Raw genomic sequence first — 15919 nt, 5'->3', positions numbered from 1 at the left:
GCACCCCTTTGGAAAATAGGAGAGGAATTCAGAAGGTCTTCCCAGGTCAAACCCTCTAAAGTTGGTGCAGACAACTTCTGAGTCAAAGCAGAAAGAGTAACAAAACAAAACAAACTGAAGAAAGAAGGAAGAACAAAAAAAATCAGGAAGGAAATCATTAGAATGAAAACCAGAAAGAAAACAAGGAAAATTGGAGGAGGGGCTAACTACGGAAAACACAAAGCCATATATCTATAAAGTGCTTCAGATTCCACAATTCGTGGGTTTGTTTTTTTTTTCCCTAGCCCTTTCTACAGCTTTCCATCCCTAGGTTGGTCGCTTCTCTTTTCCTTTTATTTTAGTTTTTATTTATGGAATGAAACAAGCATTTCCATAACATAGTACAATAAAAAAAGATGATTGTACGTGAAACTGTAAATCTACTGTGCATGCCAGAGTGAAAAGGGAAAGAAAAAGTCAAGAATGATAAGCAGATGTATCTGTTTTGTCATTTGTTAAAGGTATGATAGGAAAAGAGACAACTGATGACAGGAATTAAGCTTAGGAATTTCACATCTCCAGGTTTCCTCTGCTTCTTCCCCCCCCCCGCCCCATTACCTTAGATTGATAGTGGGTTGTGCTCTAAAGACCTGGTTCATTGAATTCCACAGTAATTGGCTGTCTCAGCCTGCTCCCCCAAAGAGCTTACTTATAAAACCCATCCCTATTAGAAGAAACAGTGTTTTATAAAGGAGAAGGATTTCTAATCCATTATGATGGTGCTGTGTGAACTTGAGCAGACCAATATACCCTGCCCAGTCCTGTAATTCTTCAGCTATAAAATGTGAATGGTGAAGTGTGATATTAGTATTCTATACTAGTAGAAAATATAACCTCACAGATCAAATTTATCAATAGATTTGTTCAATAAACAAAATAAATAGCAAATACTTATTAAGCTTGAGGCACTGCGGTAGACACTAGGGATACAAAAATGAAATACAGCATAAACCCTGCCCTTGAATAACGTACAAGGGAATGAAACAAGTACACAATTAACTGTAATACAAGTTGGAAAATTACAAGGGGATATTAGCAATCTAAAGAGTATTCTGAGAAATCCAAGCTGGAATCCCTGTTAGCTTTAGAGGTTAGAAATTTAAGTCAGTAAGCATTTAAATGCCCACTATATGCCAGGCACTTTGCTAGGTCATATGGTTACAAATACAAAGAAAAATGGCACCAACTCTCAAGAAACTTACATTGTTTTGGGGAGGGTAGAAGCAAACTTGTCAGTATACAAAATACATATAGATGAGTTAATTTCTTAGGGGATGGTCCAGGTCTACTAGGAAGAGCATTTTGTTAACAATAGGACAGGGATTCCAGAGAGCACAGTAGAAGGTAGGAAAGAGTGAGATAGGAGCAGAGGAGAGATCAGGCATGGATAGCTCTGAAGGAGCAGGGAATGGTGGCCAGAGAAGGGAAGTTAACTGATCTAGACAGCCTCCAAGTCAGAAGTTCAAAATTACTAACTGGAACAATAGAGTAGTAGATTGCCATGTCTTTCACAGGTAACAAATGTAATGCTGATTTAATTAGGTTTCTCTGAGAAAGAAATGGAAAGTATGTATGGACCTGCTTGATGGTCAAGACAGGAATCGGTGGAGTCCTAGGGCCAGGCTAATTATACAAGGATAGGAGGCCTGTTTGAGGTACACACCCTCAGGTAGCATTTACTTCAATGTTAAAGTGATTATCTTCCCGCAGGGAGAAGGCAGTAAGGAGCTGTTATCAGGTAGGTCTTTTGGAAAAGGTGTAGTGTGGAGTGAGGGGCATGACAAATAAATATATAGTCCCTACTCATATAAATAAGATCTTAATGAAGTCCTGACAACAGGTTAGTTAAAGAGGTGTCCTTATCATTCAGTTGTTTCAGTTGTGTTCAATTCTCCATGATCCTATTTTGGGTTTTCTTGGTAAAGATACTGGAGTAGTTTGCCATTTCCTTCTCTGGAAACTGAGGCAAACAGGGTCATACAACTAGTAAGTGTCTGAGGCCAGATTGGAACTCAGGAAGATGAGTCCAGAACTCTATCCACTCTGTTGCCTACCTGCCTATAGTTATAAAAGTACTACATGGAAATATTGGTACCTGATTTGGATCTTAACAGATGAGAAGGCTTCTAATAAGGGAGAGGAAGGACTTGTTCAAGATGTGAGACATAACAGAAACAAAGAAGGTAGGCAGCTTGGTTGGGCTGAGGAATAGAGTATGTGAAGGCGAATAATATAAAATAAGGTTGGTGAAGTAGGTTAGAGTCATAACAGAGGAAGCTTTCAATTCTAGCTGTGGTGTGAGGGAAGGATTAGAAAGGGGACAAACTAGACCTACAAAGAACTATTAAGAGACTTACAGTGGTCCAGGCAAGAGGTAATGAGGTTGTGAACCTTAAATGAAGTGTTACTGGTTGAGGAAAGATTTCATAAACAGAATCAACAGTACTTAACAATTGATTGACTATGCAGAGAGTGAGGGAAGAAGAGGAAGAAGTCAAGAAAGTCTCCAAAGGTTCAAGTCTTGGAGAATGATGGCACCACCAAGAGAAACAGGGAAGTTAAAGAATCTCAACGATGGCAAAAACCTCCGAGGCCATCTAGTCTAACACCTACATAAAGAATCAAAATGGATTATATTTCTCTGGCTTTTTCTCTTTCCTCTCTCTCCTACATATATTTACATATATCTGTATCTAATGCATGGCAATGGATTCATCATCTCATTAATATGGCTACTTCCTTCAATGAGATACAGATTATAATTCTTCATGCCTTCTCTTCCTATGAAATTTCTGTCCATCAGAACACCAGAGCCTTCTCTCTTCCTGCTAGAACCAGCTCAATGTGCATCTATACCACTTATCCAAGATATATATAGTAATAGACTAACATAGTGGGCCGCTCATGAAATCCTATGTCATAATATGGACAATGTATTTTTCATCCATTTAGTTGTTATTGTGTGGATTGTCAAGTCCATCTCTTGAGGAGTTCTGGACCTCAGAAGGCTTTTAAGTGTTCTATGGCTTGCCATAATTAGCACAATGTCAGCTACAAATAGGAACATCTTAATATGCAAATACTAAGGTCATACATGATATTTAGTAAACAATCACAAAGAACTTTTGGTTCAGTTATCCCCTGATTATCATTATCAAACAAAACATAAAACAGGGAAATGAAATGAATGTACATTAAAGGTAATCCTATGATGGAGAGTATCTAACACAGTCTACATGGAAGAGTGATTCCTTATAGGTGGTATTCAGATAAATAAGATCTTATTTTGTTGTTTTTCTTCTTTTCCTTTGGTTAGGATCTATAATTTCAGGAACTAACTCCTAGAGGGGAAACTTCTCCTATCAATACAAATCTATAGCTGTTCTGCCATTTATGGTCATAGGGAGTTGCCAGGGGGCACTGAGAAGTTAAATGACTTATCTAGGGTCACCCAGCCAGTATGTGTCAGAAGCATATACTTCTTGACTTGAATCTAGGTCCCCTTGGCCTTAGGCCAGATCTCTATCCCTTATGTGAGGCTGACTATCATTGTTAAAGTTACATATCTATACTATTAGTATGTAATGGAATAATATATATAATAATATTAGTATATAACATCTTTCATTAAGTCTTATTTTGATTCCTCATCAAGTTATGGAGGAAACCTTAGGTTCTGACAGGCTGTGCTAGGCTAGTATTGGTTCTGGCAGGAAATGATGTATTAGTAATCGGTGTTGTTCAAGAAATATCATAGTCAAATGCAGAAAGGCTTGAAGACCAAACAGTGATTCATCTTCAGCCACATTCACACTAAAAGATTATCTACCAAGTTAAAAAGACATAATACTTTGCATCCCTAGACAATATGCATGCTGACAAAACTAGAGATCCTTATGGTATATATATGTGTGTGTGTAGACAAATCATTTGGAATTTATTGTTTTATTCTTTATTTTTGTTTATGGTTATCACATTTCCAATTTTTAAAATGTAAACAAGAAAGTTAGGTGGGTACATTTTAAAGAAAAAAATGATGAGCTCAATCCTGGTTGAGTTAAAATTTCAGTAAGCCAACTATATGAAGATAAGTATAATAATAATAGCTAACTTATTGTTTTAAAATTCACGATGTGCTTTACATATATTATTATCATCTCATTTGGTCATGACAACCCCATAAATAGGTACCACTATTATTCTCATTTTGTAGATGAGGAACCTGAGGTTGAAAAGGTTAAGTGGCTTGCCAAGGTCACATACATAGTATGTGTCTGACGCAGGATTTGAATTCAAGTTTTCTTGACTCCAAGCCTAATATTCTATATACTATGCCATCTAGCTGTCCAATGTTCCACAACCCATTGAAAATGCATACCTGGAGCTTTGGGACTAGATTAGAGCTGCTTTGGATGAATGGAAGTTCTCTGCATTAAGAAGATGATGTCATAAAAATAGATAAAATCTCTAAAGGAGAAAATGTAGAGAAAGAAGAGAAGGGAACCTAGAATAGAGCCTTGGAAGGCATTATACTTAGCATTTCTCTTTGTAATGGCTATCTAAAAGGGTCGCTTAGCTAGCTAGGAGAGAACCAGGAGAAAGCAGTTTCATAGAAAACAAAGGAAGGAGGTTGAGGGGAAGTAGTCAAAGAGGAAAATTTCTGAGCCAAAGATCTTGGAAGTGAAAGTTATGAGAGATGGTAACATTCAGGTTTGAAATTCAGTGGTGGAAAAATAAGGATCTGGTGAACTGTCAACAGAGAACAATGAGTTTGCAGAAACTTTCTCCTCGTGCAATGAGGCAGCATGAGAGGTCATAGACAGCACAGAAGAGGATGATGAGATATCAACGATCATAAATGTGATGTCCTTAGAAAGAAGCCAGGTTCCAGTTAGTCTGAGGAGGTAGAAATGTATAGGGAAGAGAAAATCAAGAGTGTGAACAGGTTGTAGTATATGATTGTGATGGAATATTATTGTGCTATAAGAAATGACAAGCAGGATGATTTCAGAAAAACCTGGAAAGACTTACATGAACTGATGCAATGTGAAGTGAACAAAACCAGGAGAATGTTGTATACAATAACAGTAATATTCTATAATGAAGAGCTGTGAATGAATTAGCTATTCTCAGCAATGATCCAAGACAATCTCAAAGGACTCCTGATGAAAGTGGATGGTATCTACTTCCAGAAAAAGAACTGATATTGTCAGAATGAAGATTGAAGCATACTATTTTTCACTTTATTTTTTTCATTAATTTTTTTGTTTGAGTCTTCTTGTACAAAATTACTAATATGGAAATGTTTTACATGATTGCACGTGAATAACCTATATTAGATTGCTAACCATCTCAGGGAGGAGGAATACAGTAGGGAGGGAGGAAGAGATTTGGAACTCAAAACTTTTTTAAAAATGTTTAAAATTATCTTAACATATAATTGAAGGAAAATGAAATATTACTTTAAAAAAATATAATGGAGCAGGGTTCCACAACAATCAGAGAAAAATGGCATTTGATGAGGAATAGGAATGACATGATATAGATTGGGTAGGGACAGCAAGAAAAAAAAATTGTGTCTAGAGAAACATCACAGAGATTAGAGGAACAAGAAATTAGATTAGTCAGGGGATATAACCAACCACAGGGCTGGGAAAATCCAGAATAGCTAGAGTCCTAGATGGTTTCTAGTGGTTTTGTTATCTATTCAGATCTATTGGCTTTCTCCCCAGAGATATGACCGAACTGATTCTTGTCCCTCATGTAAACTTCACTATACAGTCCCAGAAAGCTAAAAAATATACAGAATTCTAGAAGAATCTCCTCCTATTCATTAGGAACTCATAAATGAAAGGGATGGGCAATATATATTAGGCTACCATGTTGGTACTGAAACTACCCATCCCCTCAGTTTTTCTTTAATTGGTAAATTGATTTAAAAAAACACAAGAAGACATTTAATGGCAGATGAAACATGGTGGATGAAACAGGTCACTGATTGACAGGGCACCCTAAAAGATATTGACTGCTATGACTAACTCCAAATGTTTTTGTCTTAATATTTCAGCTTGCCAAGATGATCTTGCCAGAAGATGAAAACTTTCTCCTGCTCTTTCGCCGAGAAACCCCCTTGGATAACAGTGTGGAGTTTATGCAAGTAGGTAGCTTTTTTTTCCCATGCCAAACCCTGCCAAAATACGCTCACACAAAGCTTCAGATTGTATGGGGGTAGGGGCTGGGGTGAGAGAGGGAAGCAAATACCCCAATTGCGACTATCTATGTGACTGTTTTAATTTTGAGAGACAGCAAGACATCATGTAAAGAGTATTGGACTTAGAGCCAAATCTTTCTGACTTAGTAAGCCTGTGGCTCTGAAAGTCATTTATTTAACCTCCCTGAAACTCACTTGCATCACTGGTTAAATGGGGATATTAATACCTCAGTACCTTCTTCACAGAATTAATGTAGGATTAATGGATTTAAGCACCACACAATTTTTAAAGCTCTGTATAAGGTGTCCCAAAAGTCTTAGTGCAGCTTAAAGCTGCACTAAGACTTTTGGGACATGCTGTTTAATCCTTAACTATCATTTTTTAATATCTTCAAACTGATGACATTCGAAGAGAAAACAGAATCATATTGGCTGGTCACATTTAAGCATCATTCCTCTTTAAATCAGTCAGTCAATAAATATTTATTAAATGCCTACTATGCGCCAGGCACTAAATCATTTCTGAATTCCATTTTCTAGAGATGGTAGTGAAAAGTCTATTCTTCCTTCTTTGTCTCTTTCCTAATCAGGTGCAGGCCATGGGTAAAATGGCCTGCAGGGAGGTAGAAAAGAGGTGTGTGTGCATGGTGGGGGAGTCATTGCTGTTGTTGGTGGTGGTGGTCCTTTATTTTTGAAGAGAAATGGTGACGTTACATGATGATATCTTGACTTGTGCATGAATTGGATTTAAGTGAGGCAGAGCTACATAAAGTTGTCAGTCTCACTTTCTCCCCCAGGGTCATCAAAGTCCAGTGACAAGGCATAAGTCAAGACAACTGGCAATGACCGATGACCAATGGCTGGGGATGCAGTGGGCGACCTTAGCGTTTCTAAATTAAAATCTTTCTTAGGCCTCAGTTTGTCTGAGGCAACACCCATTCAATGACTAAGGGCTAGGTAAGAATTGAGACAAATATAGCCTAATTTACCATCACAAAAATATTCATCTGGGCCACACAAACCATCAAAGATCATTCTGACCTGAGCGGCCTCTGACCTATCCAAAGGAGCTCTTTCAGCTAAGTGTCTTTTTACAATTGAAGAAATGACTCCATGGGAACTGAGAGGTTTTATTTTATTTTGTTTAATTTTATTTTATTTTTAATTGGGTCTATCTGCTCGTTCACTGCTACCCACAGAAAGCTAAAATGTTGCTTTTGTCTTTTTTTAAAAAAAATTTGTCTGTAGCGGATAGAGAGCCAGACTTAAATTCAGGAAGAGCTGAGTACAAGTCTCACCTCTGACATATACTGACTATGTGACCTGGCAAGTCCTTTAATTTCTTAACAAGCTGGACAGCTCTCTAAGACTATCATTTGTAGAGAAGATGCTGGCTTGCATTGGTAGAGGGAGTTTCATATACCAGTGAAATCGCAGATCCAGTCCCTATCCCATCTGTAACTAAATGCCAACTGCATATTTGTGTCTGTAAGATTGTTATTGTTTAGTCACTTCAATTGTGTCCAACTCTTTGTGACTGTATTTGGGGTTTTCTTGGCAAAGATACTGGAGTGGTTCACCATTTCCTTCTCCAGCTCATTTTACAGATGAGGAAACTGAGGCAAACAGGGCTAAATGACTTGTCCAGGGTCATACATCAAGTAAGTGTCTTAAGCCAGATTTGAACTCAGAAAGATGAATTTTTCAGACTCCAGGCCTGGCACTCTAGCCACTGCACCGCTTAGCTGCCCGTAAGATTAGCAGGAGTCTCCATTAGTTCCGTGATCTGAGGGCTGACTCATTGAATGGGACTTGTGTTTCAGATTTGGCGCAAATATGATGCTGATAGCAGTGGGTTTATCTCAGCTGGGGAGCTCCAGGTAAGTTTCATCGAATGCCTTCTGAGCCTCTGCTGAAGGTTTGGATAATGTATGGATTTGTCTGTTGCTGGAAATTTGAGTCTAAATGTGTTGTGGATTTAACTTTCTGGAGTGGGGCCAAGAACTTCAGGCTTAATTTTATCACCAGTTCTCCAAGCTGTCTTCAAAAATTCAGGTAGTGTTAACTCTCACAACCATACAGACAATGAGGGAGGAATATCCTCATTTGAATTATTCATTCATTCACTCATTCATTAAACAAGGGCTATTAAACACCTGCTATGTGCCAGGCACTGTGGCAGGTGTTGGTAATTCAAAGACAAAATGAGGAACATGAGGAAAATGAGTCCCTGCTCTCTATTTCTCTCTATACTTCTCTTGGACAGAGACTGCTGTGTAAAGAGTATTGGATTAGGAGGAGGAAAAGTTGGATTCAAATCCTGGCTATACTATTTTCTAACATTGGGCAAAGTCACTTAACCTCTCTGTAGTTCAGATTCTTCACTTACAAAATGGAGATAATATCACTTATACTCCCTGCATCCTGGGGTAGTTGTGGAGAAAAGCCCTTTTTAGATCTCAAAATGTTATATAAATGTGAGATCATATGAAACTGTAATCATGAATGAATGAATGAATGAAATGAATGAATGATGAATGAATGAATAGCAAGTATTAGTCACTTACTATGTGCCAAGCATTGTCCAAGTACTGGTATACAAATACAAAAGCTCTCAAGAAACTTAATTTTTAAGGGGGAAAGAGTATTCATAGGGGAATCATAGCCAGAGAAGGGCCCTTTTTTTTCTGGGACATTAGTGGGAGGATGAGTGGGGCCCAAGGGAAGCCCATCCAAGAACAATGGCAGGCTAGATTTGATCTTGGTTCCTAATTCCAGAACTGGAGGAGGAGCAGAGGAAAGGGTAAGCGGACTTTGGCAAGGAGGTTGGCCAGGAAACTTAGAAGGAGTGAGCCAAAGAGGAGGGAGTGAAAAGCAAAGTATTCTTAGGGAGGCCATCACCAATCAGAAGGCAGGACCCCAGGGTAGAAGCTCCTATAATAAAGGGACATATGAAGAAAAACATCCAGAGAAAAAACTGATAAATAGAAGTATGCATAGAATAATTTTACATACACACACACACATATACACTTATTTGTGTCTAATGGTAGCCATCTCTAGGGTGGGTGGGGAAATAAATGTACATGATAATTCTATCGTATATTTAAAAGGAATAGCAAGCTGTATATAATAGATTTGCAGTTTCATGTGCAATCATCTTTTTTATTATACTAGGTCATGGAAAAGCTTGTTTTATTCCACAAATTAAAAATAAGATAATTTTTTTAAAAAGTGGCATTTGCCTTGTCTTTATGTCTTTTGTAAAGTAGTGATTCTTTTCTTGGTACCTACAGAATTTTCTTCGAGATCTCTTCCTACATCACAAAAAAACCATTCCTGAGACCAAACTGGGTGAATATACTGATGCCATGGTAAGTGAGCTCTCAGATATGCTTCACAATAGCAGGAAGAATAACTATTCTTGACTTCCTTAGATGACCACTCAAAACCTATGCAACCATATGTGAAAGCTGATAACTTTTTGGGGGGAAGCCTAGAAGGTCCCATTCATATTAGGTTAAATAACCACAATATTAACCTAAATCTCTTGGAAGTCTGATTCCTCCTTGATACTCTCTCTTCCATGCCTATGACATGATAACATAATAGTCCTCCTCCAATCCATCTGATCTCTCCTTTGTATCCTTTGCCTTTTTCTTCCTTTTGATACCATAATATAGTTATTCCTCAGAGTTCTGTTCTTGGCCCTCTTCTCTTCTCATTTAGAAATTTCATTCATTCTTGTGATTTCAGCTATCATTCCCATGAAGGTAACTCTTAAATCTCTATACCCATTCTCCTCCCAGAGTTCTAGCCATGCATTTCCCTTTGCCTATTGGATGTCCCCTCTGGAGTTTCTGCTGATACCTCAAACTCACTGTGGTACAGTAGCAAAAACAGAGTTTGGAAACAGACGTATGTCCAAATCCCAGCTCTGCTCTTTGCTATCTGTGTGATTTGGGGCAAGTCATTGGCCTCCTGGAGCCACACTTTCCTCATCTATAAAATGAAGGTTTAGGAGTAGATTATCTTTGAGGTCCTTTCCAACATTAAATATGGAATCCAATGTCCAGAACTAGACTAACTTTTCCCTCCAAAACCTGTTCTTTCCCCTGATTTTTTTCTTCCCTTTCTGTGAATGACTTCGCCATCATCTTGGAAACCACAGAGTAATTTTGACCACTCTCTCTTTGTTGACCACCACACCTAGTTAGTTGCCATATTCTGTCCATTCAAGCTTTGCAATTCTCTTGTTTGGGTGGGGTTTTTTTTTGAGGCAATCGAGGTTAAGTGACTTGCCCAGGGTCTCACAGCTAGTAAGTGTCAAGTGTCTGAAGCTGGATTTGAACTCAGGTCCTCCTGACTCCGAGGTCGGTGCTCTATCCACTACATCACCTAGCTGCCCCTTTGCAATGTCTCTTGCCACTACCTTAATGCAGATCCTCAGGATCTCTCAGTTGGACTAATATATTGCTAACTACATTTTTTCAATCTTTATATCCCCAGCTCCTAGAACAATGATGTACTTATAGGAGGTACCCAGGAAATATTTGTTAATTAAATTGATTTTGTACATCTGATGCTATAGACAAAATATGGGCTGCTTGTGTTTTTTCTAACCTACTCAATATTTTCCTGATTCCTGATTCCATATATTTGCTCAAACTGGGATGCCCTACCCACCATCACTACCCATTCTTTAAGGCCTACACCAATGCTAGTTACTCCATGAAATCTTTCCTGATCCTCCTCCTCCTCCCAATCAGCCAGAAGTCACTTCTCATAATGTGTTTTTCAACATTCTTAATATATTCTATGTTACATTATGATTATGTTTTATCCCCCTTCCCCTCTAGACAGCAAGCTGTTGGTTTATTTCTGTCTGAATGAGCACTGCTTTGAAGTCAGAGGACTGAGATTTCCTGAATGATCTTAGACAAGTCACTTACTCACCCCAGGCCTCAGTTTCCTCATTTGCAAAATGAGGGGTTGAATTAGATGGCTGATCTGATTCTCTCTCAGTGTCTGTCTAATATACTACCTAGCTGAATTTTCATCATGAATTGGTATATAATAACCTAATTTTAAATGAAGGTTTTTTTTAATGTCTTCCTGGTTGGCAGCAGTGGTGGTAGTTGTAAAAATCATGATGTAGTTATTAGGCAGTCCTCCATCCATTGACCTGAAAGTGATTTTGGCACCTTCTAAATTTGGGGACTTGGGACAAAGCCCTAGTTGTACCATTATGGTAATGGCTCTGTATCCCTAGCACCTAGTACAGTGCCATTTTACATATTAGAATCTTCATAAGTGTTCATTTAATTGAATTCAATTATATAGAATACCAAATTATTCATCTCATTTTATAGATGACAGTAACTAAGGAGCTTAGAGGTTAAGTGGTTTATGGTTGCCTAAAAAGTTGAAACTAAGATTTCTTGACTCTCATACTTATTTACTATGGCTTTGGGAAAGTCACTTTTGTCTTGTGTCTGTTTCTGTATCAACAAAAATGCTGGGGTTTGCTCTAGATCACACTAAAGTATATTCCAACTCTGGAATTCTAATTCCAAGCCATCCAACCAAGCACTTTTATCCTTTCCTAGCTCAACTGCTGGTCAAAAGGAGCATGTGTATGAGCTCAGGCAGGAAATTATCTTAGATGGTATTCATTTGTTAATAGCATAAAGGATAAAATCAGATCCTAGGATAGAGCTCAGTTATGGTAATCATTGCTCTGTTGATCTCTTTTAATTGCTAGTAAAGCAATGATAGAAACCCTGAGCAAATATATGTTCAGCAATAAAGGGCAGAATAGGAAATCCCCCAGGAGCAGGAAACAGCTTGTTAGCTACAGAGAAATCTCTAGGTCCCTTGTTGATTCAAGTTTCTCTGAAACCCTTCAACAGAAAAATAATTTGAAAAATGAATTAAAATTTAAACTGACTGAGGGGCACCATCTAACATTCTAGGAAGTTTTTTTAATTGAGTAATTGTTGACATTGCTTTATGATGATGTCGGCACTGAATTGTATGATCTCAATTTCATTAATTGATTAAATAGGCTGAGCCAAATGTAATACTGGCTTTCAGAATCTCTAGATTGCAGAGAGCACTTCCCTTGAAAACAGTTGACTTTAAGGTTTTTATTCACATCAATGTCAAGCTTCCTTGAAAGATAATTCAACATCTTTAACAAGATGGCTGGTCAAGGTTGGCCCTTGGCCAAATTATGATAGAGATCAAGCTTATCTCTTTCACCTTCTTACCTCCTACTGTGTGCCAGGCCTCATACCTGTCTCTTTTTGCCGTCCTCTGACCCTACCCTGCCTGAAGATATCTGGTGAATTTCCATTGCCTAACAACGTACTTCACATAGATCTAACTTCTCCAGAGTTGTGCTCCACAAACAAGCATTTTCCTTCCTTCATTCTAGCATTGAAGCATTATTCCCTCATTGCCCTGAGGTTTGTTAGCTCTAAAAAGAGGAGAGTAATCAGATTTTTAAAAACTTACGCAAAGTATTAATAATATGATTTGTCATACGTATCTCCAATGCATGAAAATTTTAGAAGAGAATAAAATGAGCTATTTTCTAATAAGGGAATTTGAACATTATCTTAAGCAGGTGGAGGACATGTATAATATATATGTTACATGATACAATATATCATATGTAATACTTGTATATAATATTTACACATACTTATGTGTATATATAAATTTGTATGTGTGTGCTGGGGTGGTAGAAGGCTTCTCAGGGAGCCATGAATCATATTTGATTTTTATTTTGTTTATACCTAAAATCAGTGGTAGAAATTGGGACGGAGGAAAGGAGGAAAAATACAGCCCTAGTACCTCCTGGGTCTACCAATATGGAGATAATTTCTATAGTAAATAAACTGGGATGGTAGCACTCTGGTTTTCCAGAATAGTTTTCCCTTCTGTCCCTGAATATAGCGATCACTTATTGGTACTAAATTCTTTGAAATAATCTTCATGCTAGAAGTTTTCACTTGGTAGTTAGTGACAAAACAAAAAAGCTGACATCCTCTGGATTATGTCAGTTTATTCTGCACATGAGTAACAGAGGTTACTGAGGGTCCCATTTCTGGCAAGTATGGAGAGCAGGGAGAAATTGCTTGGACCTGAATGGAGTGTATAATGTTTGTTTTTATGCTACAGCCAAGCGACTTGCTAAGCTCGGGGCAGAATAGTCTCCTTCCAATAAGAAAAGGAAGATTAGGTCAAGGAATACCTCTCTACTCTCCAAGTTACTGGGAAGAATATCTTTTTTTTTTTCTGGGGGAGAAGGGAAGAGGCTTGAATGGGACAATAAGGAAGAAAAAGGACCTGAAGAGGAAGAAGAAAATCTTGATCTATGTCAAGAATTTGGAAGATGGGGGCAGTTAGGTGGCACAGTGGATAAAGCCCCTGCCTTGCAGTCAGGAGGATCTGAGTTCAAATTTGACCTCGGACACTTGACACTTACTAGCTGTGTGACCCTGAGCAAGCCACTTAACCCTGATTGCCTCACCAAAAAAAAAAATTGAAAGATGAAAGAATGCAACACCCAGGAGAAGAAGAAGTAGGACTACTGAATACTTAGGAGTAAGTAAGAGCTAAGAAGTTCTTCTCATAACAAAAATAACTATTTGTCCTCTCTGTGGAAGGGGCAACTGCTTGAAATGCAATAATCCCCAAAAGGAGTGACATGCATCTTGCAGTCCTCTCAAATTATCATACCATGTCTGTCTTCCTATTCACAGCCAAACTCTTAGAAAAAGCTATCTACCCTTGTTGCTTCCATTTCCTCAGATCTCTCACATTTGAACCTCTTGAAATCTGGCTTGTGATCCCACCCCTTGAATGATTGTTGCTCCAAGGTCCCTAATGATCTCTTAGTTGCTGAATCCCATGACATTTCTCAGTCCTCGTCCATCTTGAACCCTCTGCAGCATTGGCCACTGTTGACCAAACTCTCTTTTTGTGTCATCTCTCCTCCCAACTTTTTCAGGCTAATTTCATACTACTCCTTATCACGAACTGAAGGATCCAATCCAATTGCTCTACTCTTCCCTGTGCATGACATTTTACATCCTATCTCTGTCTTTTGCACAGGCTGACCCTCATGCCTAGAATGTTTATCCTCTTCACCTTTGCTTCTTATGATCACTAGCATGCTTCAAGACCACCTCCTATAGAAAACTCTTTTGAATTCCTCCCATTTATTAGTATCCTCTCCCATACATTTAACAACATTCATCCCACAAATTTTATCACTTTTATTAACTAACTAGTGTATGCAGGGCATTATGTCAAGGGCTTAAGGAGAACCAACATCTAGATAAGAGACAGTCCCTGCCTCAGAGAGGTTGCAGTTTAGAAGGGAGATTGAATACATACTATAATACAGTTGTTACAGTGGTAAGTGAGTTACAGAGCTAGAAACAAGTGCTGTGGGGGGGGGGGTGGAGAATCCTGGTGGACCTCTTTCTCTTCACCTTGAGGGAAATCATGGCATTTAAATTGGATGGACAAAAGGAATGGATAGGAATTCAACAAATGAAGGGAGGTGAGGAAGCAGCATGAAGTATTGTGGAAGGAAAGGTCAAGACATGTTCTAGCAGCAGATATTACAGCAATCCTTAAATTAAAGTCTGGATGCCTAATATTCTACAACTTTTGAACTCCTTTGAAAAGGAAGAATAGCAAAACAACCAAGAATGCCATCTACATGGTTCCCTAATGCTCTGTCTGAAGACTGATCAAAAAATCCAGTAGAGAATAAAACACACAAGTTGAGGGAAAGGCCACAAGGAAAAAGTGTGGCTTTTTAAAAGAAAATAACACAGCAGCACTTTGATTATCAGGCTTGTCTCCAACCCCCAACAACCAGGCTGATTAGCCAGAAAAGGTAATTTTCTAACTCATTAAGTCCACAAATAGTCCCAATAATTGACATCCTATTATATAATCAATAGGAGCTGTGGTGAAGAAAGTCATTGGGAAAGTAGAAAAGTCAGAAAAGCACTGTTGTGGGAGAGGGAAGTGTTCTCAAGAATATAGAGAGAGCTAAGGGTTGAGACAGTGCTTTACAATGGATAGACTAACACTGCTAGTAACTAACACAGCAGCTAGGTGGCAGTGGATAGAGTGCTGGGCCTGAAGTCGGGAAGACTCATCTTCTTGAGTTCAAATCTGGCCTCAGACACTTACTTACTAGCTGTGTGGTCCTGGGCAAGTCACTTTACCCCAGTTTCCTCATCTGTAAAATGAGCTGGAGAAGGAAATAGCAAACCATTTCAGTATCTGCCAAGAAAACCCCAAATGAGGTCATGAAGAGTTGGACATGACTGAAATGATTGAACAACAAAAGTAACTAACAAGTGCCACTAAACTCCTACCACTCTGCTTAGACAGAGATTTTGTCTTAATGGTCTCTGCATTTGAATTGGGAGGAATTCAAGGTGGAAAAAGCATGGTGTCATGAAAAGCACACTGGACTTGATCAGAAGGCTTGAATTCAAACCCTGACTGCCACTTACTGACATCATGTTGGGCAAGTCACTATACCTCAGTTTCCTCATCTGTAAACTGGGCATAAGAATACTTGCTTTAGGCAAGGATTCTTCACAGGGTAGTGATGAAGATCAACTAAGATAA

At 38.5% G+C, this 15919-nt stretch overlaps 1 protein-coding gene across 1 annotated transcript in view; it reads left to right on the top strand.

Moving 5' to 3' along the window:
• The window catches only part of SCGN (secretagogin, EF-hand calcium binding protein), a 69182-nt gene that overhangs the window by 29026 nt on the left and 24237 nt on the right, over positions 1–15919 (top strand). The window contains exons 4-6 of the mRNA XM_020986947.2: positions 6107–6196; positions 8074–8130; positions 9547–9624. Coding sequence (XP_020842606.1) covers positions 6107–6196; positions 8074–8130; positions 9547–9624 — 225 coding nt within the window. The remainder of the gene's footprint in view (positions 1–6106; positions 6197–8073; positions 8131–9546; positions 9625–15919) is intronic.

The sequence above is a fragment of the Phascolarctos cinereus genome, unplaced genomic scaffold (assembly GCF_003287225.1).
Source record: "Phascolarctos cinereus isolate Bilbo 61053 unplaced genomic scaffold, phaCin_HiC Scaffold_4;HRSCAF=312, whole genome shotgun sequence".
NCBI lineage: Eukaryota > Metazoa > Chordata > Mammalia > Diprotodontia > Phascolarctidae > Phascolarctos > Phascolarctos cinereus.
Note: the sequence above shows the minus strand (reverse complement) of the source record. Positions and strands in the feature narration are given on the sequence as shown.